The 24512-nt window shown below is 45.3% G+C and overlaps 1 protein-coding gene across 3 annotated transcripts in view; it reads right to left on the reverse strand.

The window, feature by feature from the left end:
• Positions 1-8669: 8669 nt before the first annotated feature.
• Positions 8670-24512, reverse strand: part of LOC144820365 (arylsulfatase A-like) — a 317042-nt gene continuing 301199 nt past the window's right edge. For all 3 annotated transcript variants that reach the window (XM_078677927.1, XM_078677928.1, XM_078677925.1), the window contains one exon: positions 8670-9622. In XM_078677927.1, coding sequence (XP_078534053.1) covers positions 9318-9622 — 305 coding nt within the window. In that variant the 3' untranslated portion in view covers positions 8670-9317. The remainder of the gene's footprint in view (positions 9623-24512) is intronic.

The following is a 24512-nucleotide window of genomic DNA, read 5'->3' on the forward strand; positions in this document are numbered from 1 at the left end:
TAGAGCAAGGAAACATTACTTTCCAGCAAGGCCAGACTAGCTTCACTTTTAATTGTAGCGAGGGACCACCCGAATAAAGTAGTCTCAGGTACCCTGCGCCACATTTTAATTCACTATCTAGTCTACAACCCACCTGGCGGCATACCCACACTTCACCCATAGGCAGTTGGATTCAAAAGATCTCCGACAAAGAGCCCCTCTTTGAGGTGAGCCCGTTGGGTATTGCACCGCCTACCCAACGAGGAGCACTGCCTATGATGAAGCATGACACCTGCAAGGGTGTGTGAGGCAACCATATCCAACACAATGGATACCCAGTGGTAGGCTAATACTCTTTAACCACCACTCTTCCTCTTTCCTATGACCAGTACTTCACACAACCTTCTCTTCCCCAGGAACAGCCTTGTCCATCTTCTTTTGAATAATACTTGCTGAGGGCACGGACTGTGGCTGGACCTTCCACTCTCCTTGAGTGGTAATTACGCCCTCATTGATCCCACTGGATCCTTCTCTCCCCCATTTTGAATACACTTCCTGTGCGTCACCACTTTCAGGGCAGCCCATTCCACCCCTCTCTGTGCTGTTGTGGTCCAGTTAGTTCCAAAGTACCAAACCGTCACTTCACAGAGTTTCTTGTGGAACTGGGTGTCTCCCAGCGCCTCTGGACGAAGGCGCCACAAGGGCATCCTTGACCTGGCTATTCCCACTCCCCACTCCAAAAACAACAGCGCAGGAATCTACCCAGAACACATACATCTGAGAGTTGGGCAGCCAACTCCACTGACATGAGGAACTGATTGAGGCAGCTATACGGAGCAACCCAGACCAAAGTTCCCCAGTCAGTTAGAGTATGTGGCAGAATACATTTGCCCGCTCCATTTCCTTTGTGTTTTTGGTACCTCACCCTCCATCAGATGGGTCTCCTGCAGCATAGTTATATGTATACCCTGCCTATGGAGATACGAACGAATTCTTTATCTTTTGACGTACCAATTAAGCAAACAGACGTTCCACATCACTAGTCTAATATGCGCAGCCATAATGTCTCAGTCAATCCACACCTCAACCCATACCCCCCAGATGACTACAACAACCATGAAAACGAGTTCAGGAGGTCCACCATGCAGGGCATGTCAACACAGTGTTCAGGCAGTGCAGAGAAATATCAATGTTTTCCAGGGGTATCCCTGTGTCAGGACTCCGCCGGATTTGGGGTCTCCTCCACCACATCTGCTCCACTTGTATTCAAATTGGTGGCCATCACAGTCTTCACCAGTGCCCTCGCCTCCTCACTCTCCAACCTGTCACTCCAGATCTAGAGTGCCATCCTACACACCAATACGCAGGTGAAGGACTAAGAAGACACCTCACCCCGCCACCTGTGCTCCCGTCATCCCAGATCCGCAGGGGTCTTGAGTCCAAACCCCCCCCATAATGGGGGCCGGTGCGGTGATTCAGCCATCACCCCTCACTTCCAGCCAAGTCCACACCACCTCAGGTGTGGTAAAGAAATTAGTGCGACCATCATGGATTATTTTCAATTTTGCTGGGTAGAGCAGTATTTATTGCAATCTCATAACTTTTAGCTTTTGCTTTACTCTCCCAAATGTCACTGTAATCTGACCAAGAGCCACCCACTGGGCTCTATGTTGTCTCACAACAGGGAGGGGAAAGCAGACTTCAACCCACCGCACCTCACTGTATTGCAGCCACTGTTTCGTTTCTGGACCCCCCCCCACCCTCCTCTGGCACATTTTCGGGCTCGAAACTCTCAGCCAAATGGGCGCAGTGGAGGAGACGCAAAGCAGAGAGCCTCCGTTCGGCCACGTTATCAGGTCCCCGCCATATTACAACAGGGTGGAGGATGCAGGCACTAGCCCACTGCACCCCACCGTATTACAGCCACCAGATAGCTCAAGAGTGTTGGCTGCTCCACTGAGAACACTTTGGGCTTGCAGCAGACCCAGGCGGGGGTTCTCCAGGCTTTAGGCTGCAGCTACGACTCAACCTTGATTCTCAGGACTGCTCTTTCCAGACATCCGCGTCCAGCCATCTTGTGCCCTCCACTGCTCTGCACAGAGCCACGCGAGACTACGGGTAGTCAGCCCTATCTCTTCCGCAACAGCTCTCGGCCCTGGAGCACTCCAATTCAACCCGGGCCGGCCAGCCATAGTCGAGGCACAGGACCCATACTGGCCTGCCACGAGGCACAAGGTAGGCCGCAGCAGTTTCCCAGGGGTATGAGGTGCCACTGCCTTCCCCGCCAGAGACCCCAAGGCGGCGTCGGTCAATCAAGCGGCCCCAGAAGTACACTGGCCTTTACCAACACTAGATTCTCCATTAGGCCCTTCGCTTGTGACCATTGTGCGGAGAGGCACTGTTAGTCATGAGGGTATCATGCCAAGAAGTAAAAAAAACGTTCTAACTGTAGGTAACAATTTGACTGAAAAAGAGGCACTAGATGCTGAAATGCAGAGACCCTTGTGGGCTGAGCTAGACCTTCCCTGTGATTAAATGTAGTGTTGATCCAAGGAAAGGTTTGATCTGGAAGGTTAACAGGTGAGATTTGGTAGCATTAACGGTGATCAAGAGGCTGTGGAGGAGGGAGATGGTAACATGGGTGTGCAATAAATACTGCGGCTTATCTGCATTCTTGATCAGACAATCGTCTAGGTAGGGGGAAGACGTGGATGCCGCCCCTTCTTATCTGGGCGGCGTCCACTACAAGGCATTTGGTGAAGACTCTTGGAGTAATGGTAGCACTTTGAACTGATAATGGCAAAAACTCACCCCGAAGCGCAGGTTGCACCGGTGGAATAGATCGATTGGGAAGTCAAAGTAGCCATCCTTGAGATCTAACGCCATCATGAAGTCTTCTTGTTGCAGCAGAGGGGTGACATACAGTTACGCTACAAGGTGGATGTGTTCAGAGGCGATGTATTGGTTGAGGGGGCCTACGGTCTGCGATGGGCCTGAAGGAGCTGCCTTTCTTGGGGATGAAGAAGTAAAGACAGTAAACTCCATTGCCTCTGTCAAAGGGTGGCACTAGTTTTATTGACCCTTTTTGAAGGAGCCCTTGGACCTCCTCCTCCCGGAGGCTGAGATGCTGTCTGCTGAGGCTGTGCCTGTGGGGTTGAATGTTGGGAGAGGTGTGAGAAGTTCAAGGCGGTTCACCACATCTAAGACCAACTTGTTGGATATGATTTCCTGCCAGCCGGGAAGGTAATCTTGCAGTCTCCCATCGTCAAGTATTGTGTCTCTGGATAAACCTATTGGGGTGGAACGAAAGTGTAGAAAACATGTCGAACTCAGAGCCCCAGTCACGCACATCCAAACCTGATGGCGGAAACAAACACTCTAACACAGAGTTGGTGCCATGGGCATTGCCAGCCAAGAGAGGAGTCACTATTTTTCTTTCTTTTTTTAACCCACAAGTAATATGGTTTGTTCATTCATGTGTTCAGTCTTTTAAAACAATTACACCAAGACAACATACTTTACACACATAAAACATCTTAATAAAATTCATTCACAGAAAGTATAAAACCATGGATCATTGTTGGACGTTTAGGGAAAATAAGGGTCCATAAAGTGCTTTAACCTTAAAATAATCATCATTGTAAACCTGATATTAAAAATATAAAACTGTGACTCTTTTTTTGAATGCTAGTAGACAAATACTGTTCGTTATCCATAAAGTGCTTTATTCTTAAAGACGAAGAGAAAAAAGAGTAAAAGGTGCTTCTGCTTTTTACGAACAGATAAATTTTTCCGACTTACTGAGATTTCCTAAAGTACTAAAAATCAGTTTTAGGGTTCCACGGGAATTTGGCCGCCAGCCACACGCTCGACCCCATCTTCTCCGCAAGCCCCCACGTCTCCTTCAGCCACACCGCTGGACCGACCATCGCTGCATCCACTTCACCTTCAGGAAGCCCACCACGCACCACCGCACCCAACAGATGCCTTGTCGCGGCTGGAGCAAAGTCACCTATGACCAGCTAACCACCACCCTCGCCCAGAGCTCACCTGCCGACCCCACCTACCCCGACACCGCTGCCCGCAACCTCAGACAATGGATCCATGACTGCGCCAACACCCTCGCCCCGCTCAAGACACCCTCCTACAGTCACACCAGCAAGAAAGGCAGCTGGTTCACCAAAGACCTCCAGGCCTCCAAACGGACATGACGAAAACTGGAGAAGAACTGGCTCCACAAGCGAACACTGGACACCTATGTAGCCCACAAGAATGCCACACGCAGACACAATCACCTCATCAGAGCCGCCAAAAGGGCCTCATTCAAAGACCGCCTAGACAACAATACACACAACAGCATCGAGAAGGAACTATCCAGCCCCAGCTCCAACACCGACATTCCACCCTCGTAAGATCTGTGCGACTCGTTGGCCACCTTCTTCCACCGCAAGATCGCCGACATCCATGACAACTTCAACACCATGACCACCCTGACAACCACCGAGACCTCCACCCCCGACCACCACCCGCACCAACTGCCAGCTCTCCTGTACCAATATCAACAACGACGAAACCTGCAAGATCATGGACACCATACACCCCCGATCACCATCAGACCCATGCCCACACCACATCTTCAACAAAGCCAGCACAACCATCGCACCCCATCTCCGGAAAGTAATCAACATCTCCTTCAAGACAGCAACCTTCCCGGACAGCTGGAAGCATGCCGAGATCAACGCCTTACTCAAGAAACCCAAGGTGGACCCCAAGGACCTCAAGAACTTCCGACCAATCTCCCTGCTCACGTTCCCAAAAGGAGAACAAAGTAGTTGGGAGGGATTAATACCAACAATCATTACAAGTCGGGGTTGGTTAATTCCCAAACTAACAGAAAGCAATTCTACAGTTTATTTAACACATTACTATACAATGATCACAAAACTGGTCATCATCATGATTACTAATTTTATTTGTAGTAATCTGTACTTCAAGACTGATAGTACTATTTTTTAACCAAATCACATTCTATATTATATCAAGTGTACATATATACATATTTACCTGTAAACACAGGACAAACCTATATCTACAATACAATTTTGGAATCACAAGCAGCATAAAATATGCCACAAAAATCAGAAAATAAGTTCCCAGCAGAGGTCATCGAGAAAACCGCCAACAAGCAACTGACCCGCTACGTCGAGGAGAACGGCATCCTGGACACATCCCAGTCTGGGTTTCGCAGCAACCACAGCACCGAAACCGCTTTCATCGCCGCCACCGATGACATCAGGACCCTGCTGGATGAAGGAGAAACAGCGGCCCTCATCCTCCTGGACCTGTCAGCCTTTGACACGGTCTTCCACCGCACACTACGAACACGCCTCCACGACGCAGGGATCCAATAGAAGGCCCTGGACTGGACCACCTCCTTCCTCTCCGGCAGAACACAGAGCGTCCGCCTTCCCCCCTACCGCTCGGAGGCCACCGGGATCATCAGCGGCGTAGCCCAGGGCTCTTCCCTCAGCCCAACGCCGTTCAACATCTACATGGCACCTCTCGCCCATGTCGCCCAACAGCACAACCTCAGCATTATCTCCTACACCGATGACGCCACCCAGCTGATCCTCTCGCTCACCAAAACCAACCTGAACTCTGACAAGACGGAGGTCCTCATCCTCGGATCAACCCCTTCGGCCTGGGACAACTCCTGGTGGCCGACCGCACTGGGAACAGCTCCAACACCCACCGACCACGCACACAACTTAGGGGTCATCCTCGACTCCAACCTCTCCATGACTAAACAGGTCAACGCCATCTTCTCCTCCTGCTTCAACACCCTCTGCATGCTCCGCAGGATATAAAAGTGGATCCCCACCGCAACGAGGAGAACGGTCACCCAGGCCCTCGTCAGCAGCAGGTTGGATTACGGAAATGCACTCTACGCAGGAGCCATGGTCAAACTCCTGAGACAGCTGCAACGCATCCAGAACGCCTCTGCACGTCTGATCCGCGACATCCCCCGTCGCAGCCACATCACACCCTACATGGGAGACCTGCACTGGCTCCCCATCAACAAGAGGATAACCTTCAAGCTCCTCACCCATGCACACAAAGATCTCCAAAACACCGGACCAGCATACCTCAACAGACGACTCAGCTTCTACACCCCCACACGCCAGCTCCGCTCCGTCAACCTCGCCCTCGCCGCAGTCCCCCGCATCCAAAGACAGACCTCTGGCAGCAGATCTTCCTCCCACCTTGCTGCCAAGACCTGGAACACTCTCCCAACCCACGTACGGCAGACCCAAGACCTGCTGACCTTCAGAAGACTCCTCAAGACCTGGCTCTTCAAGCAGTAGCAGCCCACCCCACCCCCAGCGCCTTGAGACCCTCGCGGGTAAGTACAGCGCTTTACAAATGCTATGATTGATTGATTGATGTCTTCAGATTAATGTTTTTTACCCCCACTCCCTCCCCCCCCCGCAAACTAGGAAGATTGAAGACCCGCCTAATCAAGGGGTTACAGCTTCTCTGCATGTTTGAATGTTCATATTTAGAAACATTTCTTTCAGTAATTTGTTCCTTTCTTTCATGAAATTTGGACATGCCTAGAGAATAAAGAATCTTGTTTATAGGTACACAATCAACAATCTTGGTTTTGATTCCGGTCTTTCCCCCATGACAAAGTGAAATTTCATGAGCTGATGTTTTAGGGCTATTAAGAAGTGAGCTAGTAAATATTCCGGAGACTTCCAGGTGCTCTATTAATTCATCACTGTCCTGGTGTGATGAGGGGGGAGGAGCCACTATATACCTCATGATCTAACTCCTAAGGGCTTATCTAATCGCCTACAAGCTTTACACTTATTTGCAGAAGGACATTTCATGAAGATTAATATCTCCAAAATATCTCCAAAAGCAAAATTATGTGTATTACTGGAAGGAAAAAATGTAGATCTGTAAATTTTGGATGGGCTATTGGTGGCCAGAGATTAGAGGTGGTTAAAACTACCCCTTTCTAGGTAAAATAATCTCGGCAAACCTAAGTGAAAAACCTCATATTGAACATAATTTGCGTAAGGCATTGTCACATGGTATGGGGTTATGCTCGCTGTACTCTGCTACAGGGAAAAGACACTTTGCTCGATTTTTGGAAGTGTATAATGCAAAAGTCCCTGCAACTCTGCTTTATGGAATAGAATTGGTGGAGTTAAGACATTGGGGTTTTTTGCAGTTAATGGAGGGAAAGGTTTTAAGAAGAATTTCTTCCTTTAATACAGCTTGCTCCGTGTCTGCATGCAGGCTGGAATTCGGCCTCCGGAGCTGTTGGGTACAGGGGTTGATTGCCCTAGTAAGATGGGTGGCCTGTTTGGCCAGAGGTGATTCGGGTTCCTTACTGGCATATATAAAAAAGGAACTGCTGGGCAATTTAAATGAGTTCTCACTAATAGTAAAAAATTTCAGAAAAGCTGTAAAATTGTTAGAGTTGGAGGAAAATACTTTGTTTTTACTTTCTCCTTCTCAACTAAAGTCCCAGCTGAAACATGCATCTTGGGAACTCTGCTTTAAATTGGATATGATTGCTTTACATGGAAAGAAGGGTGGTGAATTACTCCTAAACTCGTATTCAATAAAGCAGGCCCAGCAGTATGTCTACTGGAATATCCCTCATCGAGTACGAAGGTTATGGTACCTCTTGCGACACGATTTACTTCCTTTAAACTCTCTATTAGCAAAGTGGTATGGAACATCTCCCATATGTAATTTTTGTAATAAGGCAGTCCAAGACCGAAATCATGTTCTGTTTATTTGTCCTATATTACGCCCATTTCGTTCTAAATGGTTGAGATCTATTTGCTTACAATTGGGAATTCTTAATGTAAATACTTTTTTTCATGCCCTTTATTGTCCACCCAATGAAATGTTTTGCATCAAAATTTTAAATTTTTTTAGGTGTTTTTTAGACATTTATTAATGAAACCTGTAGTGGTAATTTGTGGATTCTCCGGTCAGTGTTCATGTTGTGTTACTTTAAATGATTCTTTTTTGTTCATTACTGTATATTACCATTGTATATTTTTGGTGTTTAATTATATGATTGTTATATGTGGCCCTCGTTTGAGAGCCGAAAACATAATAATAAAAACTTGAAAAAAAACAACTATATACCTCATGACTCAAAAGACTTCTTCGAAGAAAAACAACTTGGAAATGTCTGAGCCAAACAATAAATGACAGAAGTATTTTGAGCATGTGTATCTACAGCAGCACATGCTACGAACATATATACACACTTTCCAATAGAACATTGATCATTAGAAACATGTTTCTATAGTTAATATTGCTGTACTTTACATTATGTGTGTGTAAAGACAACAATTTAGGTGTCGATATTTTGGTAATAATTTAGTACGACAATATTTTTGTGGCTTATATTTTGAAACCAACACATAGCACACTTCCAAACACTAGTTACAGAGCAATATTACCAAGGGAAGAGTGAAATAGATCTTATCACACTGCCACAGAGAACATTGGTAAAAGCTGGACTGCTTGGAAAAGGTTGATGTTATAATAATCTACACTACTGCAGAGGTAGGGTAAATAGGGGAAAGTAGGCATCCTGCCAGTGAGGTAGTACAGAGCTGCATTGCTTGAAACTGAGGAGACAAGGAGCCACCCAATCATCTTAAACTCGTATATTTTTGTCAGTTTTACAAGTGGAATGGAAATTCACAGTATGCATCTAATTTGTACTGAATGAAACCTATACATAGAAACAAATGAAAACTATCAACTTAGCTTTTTTTTATTAAGGATCTTCTATTTAACAGGACTACATGGCAATATCTTCATTCTCAAAGATCGCATCTAATCCCAAACGTAGAGAACATTTTAAATGAATCCAATCTTTCAAAAATGCTAATTCTTTTATTGTGCGACAGAAGGAACTGGATGCTCTGATTAGAAAGTTAGAAAAATGTAGTATGAAATATTTGAGCAAAGCCCCATTACGGCATTTAATGGCACTCCAGGATGCATAGAAAAGTGAATAGGGGGCATTAAGTAACAAAGTTACCTAAAGCTCATATAGAAAGTTGTTTTAGAGAATTCAAAGGTTGATAGAATATGTGAGCAGCTGGCTCCATCCGACAGGACTCCACTTGGTTCCTGCTGCCCAAAGCTGGTCCATTCAAAAACGCAAAAGAAACGAAGGTACCAGTGATTAAGGCATATACCTGGACATATATGGGCATCAAATGAAACAGATTCCTGAGTATCCAATAGATGGTGCTTAAAGAAGGAGTGTCTTCCTAATAAAGTGGACTGTATCATGGACTACACTGGCAACACAAAGGTTTAGGAGTGCAAGTGGGGTCACAACAAGGCTCCAGGTCAGGGTCAATTCCCTTTGCAGTCTGGCTCTCGCCAAATGTCATTTCTGTCTCAAAGTTGTCCTTCTCCCTTTTAATGATCTCCAGGATCTGCTGCAAGTGAGGGGGTATTCCACTAGCCAACAAGTTATAGTTCTCAGTGGGATCTGACTCCAAGTCAAAAAGAAGTGGTGGGTCGTGTGGAGTCAGCTTGGCAGTAATATCACAATCTTCATCTCGGGTGGTTTCACTGTGTAAGGAACCTGGATCAATGATAAAATAAATAATTAACTGATAACCTAGGACATGCCATAATACATTCAAATCTGCCACCAACAACAAAAGCAGATCAAGTGATGCTGCATAAACCTACCCTGATATGAACAAAAACTAAATGAAGACACTCATTTTACTCTTCCTTCAAATTGCTCCTTTCCCGACAGAAAAACGGTAGAATGTGACATTTTTTGGTTGAAGTAACACTAATACCCATCAAAACAATGTTATTTAATTTCTATGTGGATGTCCGTTAGGGTCACTAATGGCGGTACTGAACCTAAGGGTTGAGGGAGGTGCTACACTACCCCCTTATAAACTTCTAAAAGTTCAGATTTAATAGGGCTTTAGAGGCCCTTGAAATAAATGTTTCCCTCTTGCAGCGTTTGTCCAAAGACAGGGTGTCAAATGAAACGTCTTCTAACAAACTGCTGCTAATTATTTTAAAATGAAGACCTGTACTTATTTTTGCTTTGTCCACATGCGTTTTGTAACTTGTGCCTCAAGACACTATAAGCATGTACAGAAGTGTATGAAAGCATATTTTACTACGTCAAAGGTGTTGCAACACACCATGTGAATAAAAAGAAATCGGGCCCGATTGCCAAATCTATTAATGAGTGTAATTAACACTTAAAAGTGCAAAGAGTTTAATTTACAAGAACAAAATCGTTTTTCAAACTTAAAAAAAGCCGTTTGGCTCTGCTAAATGAATTTTATTCAAATGAAGCTACTTCTTTGAGTCAATGGCGCAATTTCTTCGGTGCCCACTACATGTTTAAAAAAAACCGGACTAATTATTCCAAACTGCGTCATAATCCCTAGACACCGTCTGCTGTATTTCAAATATTCATTTATTTCGGATCCAAAGACATTTAGCCTGAGGGAAACTGTACTCCCTATATATTTGAATACCCTGGTTCCCAGCAATAGGGGGGGTGCCCCGTATTATTGTGTACCACATAATAGTCATGCAGCAAGGGATGACAAGCTTGCTGAGACTTCACTTTGTACCCACACAAGTCTGACTTTGAAATAGCTAAATTCAGGGGTGATGGCACTGAATTTACATGCCATTCAACCACCCCAGGAATAAAAGAAAAAGGCTGCATGCCAACCACCTATGATTAGGACTACCTCCCATCAAGCGTTCACCCACTATTCACCATGAAGGTTAGTCCCTAGGCGTACACAACAGGGGCACGTTTCTCCCTCTTAGGGACAACACAACACCTTTTAAAGCCTGGTAATGTGCAATGGAGGGCAGAATTGGACGTATACCTATGTTCATAATCCAATCTGCAAAGATAACACATAGCAAGGTAAAGCTATTTACACGTTTGAATTTAAATCAAAGGCCAGCACCATAATAGGTGTGTGTTTTGTGAAGATTTTTAATTTAAAAAAATATATATATATTATCTTGTACACAGAGAACACAGCTTTTGGAGCCTACAACCCGGAGGCCGGCAGCAAGTAATTTCAGAGCATACAATGATGTTAACACAGCCTTCTGACCGACAACCATCACGGTCCGGTGGTGATCAATACAGTATCACATGCATAGCCATAGTTCTTGTGTAACATATACATATTTTAATCATCATATTCTCACATGGTCATCAAACAAAAAACCAACCTACAACCCAAACCTGCCTGCCTTATCCCACTCTGAATTACAGTGTATCTTAAGATTACGCCTAACATATCCGACACGCAACCTTCACATCCCCTATCGCCCCAATCCTGTCTATCTTCATGCCCAACTCAAATCAAAAAACAAGATGCCCCCCCCCCCGGTCTTCAACCCATCAACACACAACCACTGTAAACAAACTCACTTCCTCTACACCCACCCTATAGGTCAATTTGCACCCAGATCTGAACCACCCTTTCCCAGCCATTCTACAAAAGGTTCCCAGATATCTGCAGGTCGATTTCTACAGGGCAAAAGTTCCCAATAATTCGTCAATTGGTCTCTGCAATAAACAGCCGACCTTTCCCAGCCCGCCACTCCGGGAGGGGCCATCTTCTTCCAATGTAATGCTATCTGTCTCTTAGCCAGCAGTATCAATAGAGCAGTCAACTTGCGTGAACCACTAGGAATTTCCATGACAAAGCCCAAAAGTGCCATGAGCGGGTGTACCTGCAGCTCCAATCCAATAATGTGCCGTATGTGCCCGAACACTTGCACCCAATATTGCGCCACCTGTCTACAAGTCCAGTTCAAATGAAAACAATGTGCCTCCGCTGCCTCACACCTCCAACGCTTAGCATCTGCCTGAAGGCCCATTCGACAAAGCTGCTTGGGCATCCGATATGTTCTGTGTAAATAGTTGAAATGAATGAGCCTCAACCTATAATTAGGTGACAAGTTCTCAAGTTGCGAACAGCAAAAGGACCTTTGCTTATCAGTTATTTCCATACCTATTTCCCTTACCCACTCAGCTTTGGAATCACATGTTATAATAGGTGAAGTGTCCTGTGTTATACGATAAATACGGGTAATCAGTTTATGAGGGGAGCCATTAGAAAGCAAGTCCTCCAATGTCGGCAGTGCGGGTGGTGCCGCCGGGAACTGGGGATAGCGAGCCGACAGTGTTTCTGGTTCACACATCCACTGTAGTGTCAAAAATTCGTCGTCAGGCTATAGATCACCTGCCACCTTCAGCCCGTGTCTGCCCGCCCGCTCCGTCACCGCCTTGTCCGCCAATGGCCCAAACAAAGGGTTGTGTCCCAGCGGCATTGATGGCGCATACAGCTCCGCGATACTAGCCCATTTAGCTATTTTCGACCATGCCCATCTCGTGGCTTCAACCGTGTTTATGTCCAACGGAGATCTTTTATAGGGGTGATAGACAGTTTTGTTAAGCGGAGTGGGAGCAGCAATATCAATTTCTATAGCCACATGTGGCTGGAATGTGACAGGATGCTGCCAATAATGCAAATACTGTGCCTGCGCACTGTACGCATATAGCTCAAAGTCCGAAGCAGCTAGCCCACCTTGACCGAAGGGGAGAGTAAGTAACTTCCACGACACCCTAGGCTGCCTTCCAGCCCAAACTAGCTCCAGAATCCCAGACCGGAGCCGTTTAGAAAAGTGACTGTTTAGAGGCATAGGGATATTCACAAATAAATAAAGTAATTTAGGTAAAATTACCATTTTAGTAATGGCTATGCGCCCCATCAGGGAGAGGGGCAAGGTCTTCCATCTTTGTACTTTGACTTCTATCCATTCCACAACTCTGCCATAGTTAGCTAGCCAGATTTCCTGTATGGACCTACTGAACCAGATCCCTAAATATTTAACACTATCATCTGTCCATGTGATGGGAAACTCCGTATCACATTTGTCAGTGCCGTCAGTTAGTGGCAACATCGTTGATTTCGTCCAATTTATCTGTATACCTGTGAGGCCTCCATATCTGATAAATTCCCTCATAATAGGGTCAAAATTGTCTGCAGGGCATGGCTAGGGTAAAACTCTGCTCCTGGAATGTGGCTGGCCTCAATGATAGGGCGAAAAGGGAACAAATGTGTGGGATAATTACCCAGAATGCATTCGATATAATATGTCTTCAAGAGACCCATATCCCTTGGGCGGAAAGGGGAATATTAAGGGTCCCTGGATTTAACTTGCTGGTATGTACATCTCATACCTCTAGGACTACAGGGGTTGCTATATTTGCTAAGCCATTTTTGGGTGAGGCCATACGGGTAGCTGCTGACTCTATGGGCAGGTGGGTCATCGTGGAACTTAAGTTCGGGATCACAATATGTTCTATTTATGCCCCTAACGAAGATGACCCCTCTATATTTATTGATCTTGAGACGGAACTTTCATCTTGGTCTCGGGCACTTATATTTTGTGGTGACTTCAATATCTCCTTGCCAAAAATGGATCTAGCACATAATCAAGCTCGAAATAAATATGCTGGCCATAAGCCTAAAGTCTATAATGCTCTTTCCCAACTCAAGGAAAGTTTAGGCTTGGCTGACATATGGGATTTTAAGCAACCGCAAGACCCAGGGTACACGTACTTTTCCTATCCCCACAACAAGTACGTTTGCATTGATTATATTTGGATGTCTAGTAATTGGGCTAGTCAGGCAAGAATTTTTAAATTACCAAAGATTATAGCGGACCATAATCCCTTAGTACTTTCTGTTACGATAGATAATATGGTTAGACCTCGCTCGAGCTGGACCTTTGATAGAAAATTGCTCGTCAATAGGGAATATATTGAGTAGATCAAGGCATGGGTGCAAGGATTTCTGGATTGCAATCGATATAGTTCATCTAGAAACACGGTGTGGGATTGTTTTAAGGAGTCAATATGGGGTGAGACACTTAGTTATGTAGCTAGGCAGAGGAAAGATAGTGCAATTTCGAATGAACTTCAGCTTCAAGAGCTAGCTAGAATTGAAGAGAAGCATACTGCCATAATTGCTCAGGGCGGAGAGGGGGGTTCAATCCTGATAGAAATGGCGATTCTCAAAGCAGAGATAAATAGTAAGCTTACTCAAAGGGCAGCTGAGATCTATCAATCCCATCGTAATAAGATTTATGAAACAGGAGAGAGGGTGGGGAAGCAGCTTGCACTCAGCACTCTGCAAAAACAGTCTCTCAATTCAATTGTGTGCATAGAGTCAGAAGGTCAAGAATATACAACACCTGAGACTATATTAGAAGTCTTTAAAAAGTTTTATGAGAAACTGTATAATAATGAGGACTCCTCTGACTCTGCTACAATTAAAGAAGAAGTGGTTAGATGGGCTGCCGAGTCTGAAAGCACCCTAGGGGTAGATACGGATACTAGGTCAGATACTAGGTCAGATTTAGAAAGAGATATAACTATGAGTGAAGTACAAACTGCTCTAGCAGAACTAGCTGCGGGCAAGGCGGCAGGCCCAGACAAAATTCCACTCGAGCTTTATAAGATTCTGGGTAATATTATAACTCCCCTACTCCTCGATTTATTTATAGGAATCCAAGTCAGCGGCATTCCCCCTAGATCATGGTTGGAAACTAATATTGTGGTTTTTCCAAAAAAAGATAAACCTCCTAAACTGCCCTCATCCTAGCGCCCTATTTCTCTTATTAATTCAGACTCGAAGGTATACTCGAAGATCTTGGCTAATCGGCTCAGGGGGACTATCGAGCGTCTGGTCTCTCCGTGGCAACACAGCTTCATCCCGGGCAAGGGCACTACGGATCACACTAGACGTGCCATTGCCCTGTTTGATGCCGTGGCTGTCGCGGGGGGCCGGATGTCAGTGGTCCTCCTAGATGCCGAGAAGGCCTTTGATCGGGTCTCATGGGCAGTTTTAGAGCAAAATAATATGGGACCAAGTTTTATGAAGTCTTTAAAAGCAATGTACTTCTCACCGAAGGCCAGAGTTTTGGCGATGGGTCAGGAGTCGAGGCTTTTTGATATATCCCGTGGGACTAGGCAGGGGTGCCCATAATCCCCGATTCTCTTTGCCCTCTATATAAATCTCCTTATTATAAAATTGTTAAACGCTGAGGCAATTAGACCAATTACTCTGGGTCCATTTGACACTAAAATATTAGCCTACGCCGACGATGTGGCGGTAGTAACATCACACCCCAAGGAGGCAATAATCGAAATTGAACAGATTACTCAAACATTTGGCCGAGTCTCGGGGTATTCCTTAAATAGGGATAAAACGGTGGTTATATGTACCCAAAATACTCAATTTATAGATTCCAGGAAAGTAGAAAGTGCCGTTTATCTGGGAGTCCACATATCCCCTAAAACTGACGAGATCGTTAAAATAAACTATGATCCTCTTATACAAAAAATTAAAACAGATTTAAAGCGGATAGATGGCATACATCTCTCGATTATTGGAAGAGGCAATTTTCTTAAAATGAACATTCTACCCCGGGTCCTGTACTTGTTTCGGGCGATCCCGTTATTGGTGGATGATAAAACCATCAAGGCCCTCGAATCCCAGTTGAGTAAGTTCACTTGGGGATATGGGAAGATAAGGAGATCTATCCGCTATTTATCCCTCCCAGTTTTAAGAGGGGGCCTTGCAATTCCTAATTTGGGATTCTATATGTTGGCAGCCTTGCTTCAGCAGATGAAGCCTCTATTCTGTATAAAATCTCTGGGAAGTGAAGCAGGGGAGAACTTTATTCCCTCAATATTTGAATTGGTTATCGGGGATAAGGCTAGAGGCCTCCTAGTAAAACAACTTGAACCTTCATATTTCAAAAAAGTGAAATTTAAGATTATATTGAGTGTCTGGGGTATTTGGAAGAAAACTAGAAGACATTTGAGCATTACTAAGCATAATAAGTACACCTCGTTATGGCACTCTACCTTATTACCACCATCTATATATGATATGATTGCCAGGAAATGGGAAACTTGTGGAGTTTTGACTCTTGGTGATTTTTTACTGTTTCTTGCTGGTCAAAGATTCCAACAGCTACAACTTAAGTTTTCTATTCCCAGCAATAGTGCATTCAAATTTATTCAGATCAGTACGATTCTAGACCTAAAAAGTGCGGCTATCATATTAGAGAATATTCCTCTATTTGACTGTCTATTAAGACCTTTAACTAGGATTGGCACGATCTATGATATTTTAATTGACAGTCAACGAGATGATGTTGTTGCTGTTGAGCAGGGCTGGTCAAGGAAACTAAACAACCCCGATGTTGATTTTGATATGTCACTTATATTGTCAACAAAATTGTTTATGTCTTCTAATTTGAAAGCACAGTTGTATAAGACTTTGTATGATTTATATTTTACCCCTGCTAAACTCTACTCTTGGGGGAAAAGAGCTAACCCAGAATGCCCTAGATGCGGGAAAACTGTGGCCCATCTACTCCACATGCTCTATGAATGTGAAAAATTATTAGTTTTGAAAAATATGATAACGGGTTTCTGGCAGGAAGTGTTTGTACATCCAGTGGCCGAATCAACCACCTAGTACATTTTGGGCTATGATAATACACTGTCACACACCATCGAAGAAGAAACATCTCTCTTTTTGGGGACAGCTGTGTATCGTATTATATTAACAGCTCGTTGGAAAGATACAGATCCCCCTAACTTCCAGATGTGGCTATCACGACTCTTAGGTATGTTTAATCAAGAGAAGGCGATCTTTGCCTGTAAAGGTATGAGGGCTAAAGCTAAGGGCGTTAAGATTTGGAAACCAATTGAGAATTGGAGTAATAATATCAGAGTGGCTATTTAGACTCTGTCCACTAATGTAAACAATGTCGTGGCCTTTTTCTTTTTGATATCTGCTCTCTATATTAATTGTTGTTTTATTTTTTGTTCTTGTTAAATATGTTTGGAGACTAAAATGCTGCTCTTTATGTCTGTTTCTGCAATTATGAGATGTCAAATAAAAAAATAAAAAAAATAAAAAAATTGTCTGCAGGATTGACCATGTAAATCGTCATATCATCTGCGTACATAGATACGAGTAAGCCCCTGGAGGTAAATCCAATGCTGCAGTGAGTGTGGTGTTGTCGTAGACGTGCCGCCAATGGCTCTGTGGCAATCGCGAAGAGAAGCGTCGACAAGGGGCAACCCCGCCACGTGCCTCTTGTGATGTCAATCAGTTCCGATACCTGGCCACACACCCTCACCCGCGCCGCAGGGGCAACATATAACAGCCGAATTTGTTGTATAAATAACGGGCTAAATCCCATGCGAGTGAACAGTGCAAACAAAAATTTCCACTCAAGAGAGTCGAACGCCTTAGTGGCATCCAACAGGGCCACCACCGCCTGTACCCGTGGGTCCAGGTAGTGGAGCAACCGAAATAAAACTCTAAGATTATGTGATGTTGCCCGACCTGGTACAAATCCAGATTGATCCGACAGTGCTATCTGCGGCAACATGGGCTTCAGTCTGTCCGGCAACAGTTTTGCATAGATTTTCGCATCTAAGTTTATTAATGAAAGGGGGCGATAAGATTCTGGACACGTTGGGTCTTTGTCTGGCTTAAGGAGGATTATTATCATGGCCTCTCTAAGGGTGGGCGACAATATACCTGTTTCAATGGCTTCCATGTATACCCGATGCAGCCTAGGAGCTACAATTTCATCATACTCTGTAAAAAGCAGCTGTTAACCCGTCAGGTCCAGGGGCTTTGTCTGCCGGCATGCCAGCGATTACACCCTTCTCATCTTCTACTGTGATGGGAAGATCCATGTATTGTCTCGCACCATTGTTAAACCATGCCAAAGCAATGGTGTCCAGTTATTCATTGATGTCCGTCTCACTGGGTTGAGTGCGTGACGTGTACAGCGATCTGTAATACTCCATTTGTTTGAAGTATAGCCTGTGGCGATCGTGCGATCTCCCGGTCCATTCCCTGCAGTTCAGTAATGTATTCTGCCCCCCGAGGTGTGCGTAACAATGATGCTAATGTTTTCCCAGCCCTGTCTCCCTCACCATATCGTCTGGCCTGTGCATACTTGTTTAGGTACGCCATTTCTCTCTCCGCTTCCTCTTGAAATGCTGGTAATTTCGCCCTCAGTTCCGCCTGAGTGGAAGAAGTAGCATGCTTCCTGTTTCTCCTCTCTAAATTAGCAATATCACCCCCCAGTCTGGCCAAAGTGTCCCTGATTGACCTTAACACACCCGTTGTTAGCGCCATGCAACTACCTCTTCTCACTACTTTGAACGCTTCCCAAAGTGTTCCCGGCGACTCCACCAATCCCTCATTCAGCACAAAATATTTCTCCCGTAGTTCTTCCCTGAATACTTGGTCTAAGAGCACTCTAGAGGGAAATCGCCAACTAAATGGTTGCACATATTGTGGTGGAATAGATATCTGTACTCGCACAGGCGCATTGTCAGAAAAAGTCTGCGGCAGCAAATCAGCGGCCACCACTAGGGAGTGTAGATCTTTGGATATTAACCAATAGTCAATCCTCGACCAGGCGCTCTTATGTGCAGTCACACATGTGCCCTCCCGTGCCTCCGGGTGTTAAATTCTCCATGTGTCTACCAAACTTTCCTCAACCATAATATCTCCTAGTACAGCAGCCGCCCTAGGGTGGTGGTCTCGCATCACTCCCTGCCCGTCAGCCGTAGGAGACAGAACCACATTGAAGTCTCCACCCCACAATATCGCCGCCGGCCCGCAGGACTGAATCTTGTGCCATACATTTTGAAAAAAGGAAGGACTATCTACATTTGGGCCATAGACATTAACAATCAATACGGGGGCACCACACAGTGTTCCTAATAACAGTATATATCTGCCTTCTGCATCTATGATCGAGGTATGCGTTTTCCACTGTAGACCTGTACGTATCAGTATGGCAACACCTCTAGCATAGTTGGAGAACGGGCCTCTATTATTTCCCCCCATCTACTGTGCTTAAGCATGGTGTTGTTAGTAGTTGCTAAATGTGTCTCCTGCAATAAGCAGACCTCAACCCCACGACGCAGCAAATATGCGTGGATCAATCTCGCATTTCTGCGGTCATTTAGACCCCGTATGTTCCAAGTCAAACAAGTTATATCCTGCACAGGTATTTCCAACAATTATTGTGTATATCAGCGACTATCCTCCCCACCACAATCAGCAATCTCAGGGGTCGTGTAGACACAGTGACATTCACAATCAAAGGGCTAATAATAATCCAAAGCACAGATCCAGTTCGTGTCTGGATATTCAGGCAATAACAATACTCCAATAAACATTGTAGGCATAGCGGGCTTTTAAAACATAAGTCCCCCCTTCCCACAACAACCCCCCAAACAGGTTGTACAGTGACCCCCCCCTCGAAACAAGTCCCATTGAACACTCAGCTCTACATCCCTTCCCTCCCCACCCACACCATCCCCCCAATTAGGTTGTGTATAACCCTCCCCAGCGCCCCTTCCAACAGACATAACAAACACATTCCAAAGTTCGGGATTCATCCCATGGGATGTGCAGAGTGACCGCCATACTCCCCTGTACTTACGACAGGGTGGCCGAGCTACTTGTTCCACGCACGCATCTCAAGGGCCTATCCGCATATATTACACTCCCGTGAGTCTCAGTAGAGTACTAACGATCCGGAGAGTTTTGGGCACCCCACTATAATTACAGATGACGCATCTTACCATCCAGGAACCTAGTGCGCCATATCTGTACCCTCGTATCCATCAGCTAGGTATTCCAACATCAAAAGCAGATAGAAATGCGTCATTCAATGTCACCGAGTCTGTCTTCCGAATGTTCCTCCGCAGCTGCTGTCCTCTGCTGTTGCTCTTTTACTAACTGTTTTGCGTATTTCAGCGCTGCCTTAGGATCCACAAAGAAGGTGGGTTTGCCTGGGCCCTGGACCCTCAATTTGGCCGGGTATATCAGAGCATATTTCGTGCCAGTCTGCTGAAATATCATTTTCGCCGGGACGAATTCCCTGTGGGCTGCCTGTACCTGTAGGGTGAAGTCCGGATAGAGCGCGATTTCATTACCACGGTATTGTATCGTTCCCTTCTCCATTGCCATGTGTAGTATAGTATCACGATCTCTATAATTAAGCACCCGGGCCAGTATTGGTCTCGCTGGCGCACCCGGTTGGGGCCGCGGTCCCAGAGATCTGTGATCCCTTTCAATAAGAAACATTAGGGAGAGACCTGATCCAAACAAGTCTTTAAGCATAGTCTCAACATATTGTTCCATGTTTGGGATGTCTGAAGATTCCGCAATACCTGCTATGCGTATGTTATTACGCCTCGATCTCGCCTCCAAATCCTCATTCTTCTATTGGATTAGCGCCAACACTTTGTCCATTCATCTCACCTTCTTCTCGATGTCAATTTGGCCTTCCTCTGTCTCAGTCATACGCGTTTCCAGCACGCTGACCCGACCTTCCTGCTTGTCCATTCTCTGTGTAATTCTGTCCATGCGGTCAGCCAGTGGGTCCATATTCGAGTTGATACCCTGCAGACTTGTTTTCAATTCCTGAAACATGGTCCGCATGTCCGCCGCCAGAAGTTGTTCCTGCGCTCCATCTCCCTCCTGCTCCCGTTCCGCTGCCGGTGTGACAGTCTGTTTAGTTGTTTTCTTATCAAACGTGATTTTAGGCTGTCTCGTTTCTGGCTTTCCCATCGTGATGCGGTGTATTGGTTTCCCCACCAACTGGCGTTCAACTCAGCAATTTGTTATAACCGTTCTCTGGGGATTCACCGCGTCGACGCAGCCAGGTCTGGTGGTCCACTGATTTAACGCTCGTAGCAGATGCAATCCTCTTTCCCGCAATATACGAGATGTCTACTGCCCTCTTGAAAGGCTGCGAGGTGCTTCAACCATCCAGGGCAGTCATCCACTGCACTTTACAGTCAATCGGATCTGCCACTCAAGGACACCAATCCACGTCCTCTACTATCCCATATGTCTGTTATAAAGTTCAGCCACGCCGGTCTGATTTCACTTGCCGGCAGTGCGTCAGTGGGTTTCCCTCAATCAGGCTAAATTACTGCAGTTCACCGCAGGATTAGGGCAGTCCCGGGATACGGCCCGGCCGGAGGGAGCAGAGCAGCTCCACCACACAGGTACCGTGCCCTTCCTATGCCTTCATCTCCCTATAAAATCGCCTCATTGCGGGTTCCTGCACACTGTGCCACAAAATAGCACGGGCCTCCACCAGTCTCCTTCGCAGATCCAGCCACCGCTATCGCAAGTGATAGTGTGGCACTCTATCCGGCCAATCTCCCCACCAGCCACGTGCCCACGATGTTGTAGTCACACTATGAATCGCTCCGCTCCAGCTGCAGCCGCATTAGCACACATCCTGCCAATAATTAGAAGTTCATACCCGTTATGATCTGCTGTTTGCAGTTGTCCGTCGTATGTACCAGCAGTTCTCCACTACGGGCATTTAGTAATGGCCCCCGATGCGAACCCAAAATGGCGGCCTCCAGCTCTACAGCCTATCAAGGCATCGCGCCTCGTGTCACAGCGCCCTTAATGTCCAGCGCATCAGGGGCCGAAACAGTGGATTTGTGCTCCGATGTCAGCCGAGCCGCCCCACTAATGCTCCAAGTGTGGGCCGTCAGCGCAGGCACCATTCGGCCGCCCCGGTCCTCCGGCCACTCCTCAGCTGCCTCTCGTTACCGCCTCTCTCGAAGCCTTCCGCGGCTCTCTGAAGGTATTTCCCCAGCCGGCAGCCTCACATAGCGACGCAGTCGCTGCCGATCAGCCGTCTGTTGCGCTGTCCTGGGCCACCGCTCCACCGTCCGTGTCAGTAGGCGCCGTCCTTCAGGGCTCCGTAGGATTCACAGCCGCCCTCATAGCCGTCACTTGAGGTCCCGGTCTATGTCGGGTACACAGGCCGCACCTCGGCGCCAGGACCGCCGTCGCCGCCACACTTCCCACGGGTCTGCAGGCGCTCGATTTTCAACAGATAGCAGAATCGGAGTGCCCCAGCTACCACTTCCAGCAAGCAGGATCGAGATACCCCACGTTTTGAACGGATTAATGCCGGATATTCGGCTCGGCCGGCGGAGCTGCAAATTCAAGCAGCCACTCCGCTCTGTGGCCAAGCCACGCCCCTGTTTTGTGAAGTTAAGAGCATATTTAAGACCAAACTTTTCTTATTTTTATTGTGCGGTATGGGTAAGTGAAATCCAATGTAATTGTGTGAAATATGATTCGGACTACTACTGTGGACAAAAAGACCCACAAATCAAGAACTGTCTATTTCTTATACGTCCACGTGGGTGTCCCTGTCAAAACAAAATTTGGCCAGAACCACATGCATCTTGCTTTGCAAGTAAGAACTACACAACGTGCACAACCATAAAGTCCATGAATTTCTCACATTCACCTCTGCATTATTTGGAGCTTAATTTCACTTTTCAGGCAAAACAAAAGTGTAAACAGGCAGATATTACTGTTTTGCAGTTTGCGAAATAGTTTAACTCAATCTCTTTCAGACACCAAAACTCAATATTCAGATATTTTTCAAAGCTACTCGATATTTTTCAAACCTACTCGATAATGGTATCAGTAAGACAGAAGGTGAGCATGGGGCCATACGCTTCAATCATGTATTGCAATCATCTCATTGCCATACTTTCCCCAACATAAAAAAATTCTGTGCTGATAAATGTAATGATGCACCCCATTCCCACATCAAGTAATACCATCTCATGTACTAATCCTTACAAAAAATACTATCTTCTGAGCAAGTGCAGATGAGGTTATAAACCCAACTGCTAAACTAAAAATATTTGACTTTGCTCCTAATCAACATCAACTTACCAATCTGCTTACCCATTTCAGACTCCGCACTCTTTTACACAGCCTCACCGCCCTAGAGCCTTGTTGACCAGTAAACACTGAATAAACCGCTCCGGGTGGCCCCACACTCTCATTGTCCTCAGCCATTCACTAGTACATTCCATTTGGCATCCGGGCAACAATATACTGTAGTATTTTCATATAAATGAGGAAACTTGATAAATTTCTTCATAAGGTTTATACATTACAAAGGATCCCATCCAACAGTTACAGGAGCTCAGCTTCAACTGAGCTGCATTCTTCAAAACCCCAATGACCTCACAACACTCCAGATCCATGAAGGCATGGAACTTAAGTAAGCTAATAATTCCAGCTGTAGAGAATATCACACATCTCCCTCCTATAATAACTATATACATGTACTAAAACAGTTCAATAAAACAAAGATAACATTAAGAATAATCCTCAAGATATGATGGACTTTTTGTTCACCTCCCTTCACGATGAAGATAATCATTACCATGTCTGTTGGTAGAATGACAAAGATGATCATCCTCACTTCTATCAGAATCAACATCTCTTTTATCCACGTGTCTACCAGCACCACCATCGTTTCCACTCAATACGTTGTTGAATTTTAACCTTACAATAACCACACTATTGAGGTTCCATATTCGATGATCCTGAGTTTTTACAGCATTATTAAAGACTTTTTTAACTAACATAGGTTTAAGATATTTGGAACTGCCGCCACCAAACAAGCCTGGTCGCTTAATGGGAACCCAGTCCCCCACCTTAACCATGGTTTTTTTTACAAATTTTTTCAGATCAAAATAACTTTTCCTTTGCTGAGCTTTGTGTTCTTCTCTAGCTTGCAAATCATTCCTATTTATGCCTTAATCTCTACCTTTTGCCCTGCAATAATCATTGACCCAGTATGGTTCCAAATTAGTATTGGCAAACCTTCCACGAAATAAGAAGAAAGGAGATTTTCCTGTTGTGGAATGAGGAGTTAGTCTGTATTCATCTATTTTCTTACACACTTCACTCTTCCACTCAAAGTGTGTAGATTTTGCTACAGTAATGGCCTCTTTCAACACCCTGTTGAATCTCTCAATCATTCCATTTCCTTCTGGATGATACAATGCACACGTTTTATGTACAATTGCACTTTGAGAAAGAAAATCCTCAATTTCCTTAGATATCAGCTGCACACCATTGTCTGTTAGTATAGATCAAGGATTTCCCTTTCTAGAGAACAACTCTTTTAAACATTTTATAACACTTTGTGTTTCTATATTTGACAGGAAAAATACCTCAGGCCTTCTTGAAAACATATCCATTATGACCAATAAAAAAGTTTGAGAACCATTATTATGGATTGGTCCTAATATATCCAAAGCGATATCCTCCCACTGGCATTTAGGACATCTTCTCACTACCATGGGTTGAACTCTGGGAGATTTGGATTTATCACTTAAATTACATGGGACACAGTCACGTATTTCCCTCTCTACAAATTTATCCATTCCAGGCCACCAATAGGTGCTACGCAACCTCCCTTTAGTTTTTGTGATACCTGAATGTGAAACATGAGCCATGTCCATTAATTCCTTCCTAAGACTAACAGGA

The sequence above is a fragment of the Lissotriton helveticus genome, chromosome 1_1 (assembly GCF_964261635.1).
Source record: "Lissotriton helveticus chromosome 1_1, aLisHel1.1, whole genome shotgun sequence".
Lineage (NCBI taxonomy): Eukaryota > Metazoa > Chordata > Amphibia > Caudata > Salamandridae > Lissotriton > Lissotriton helveticus.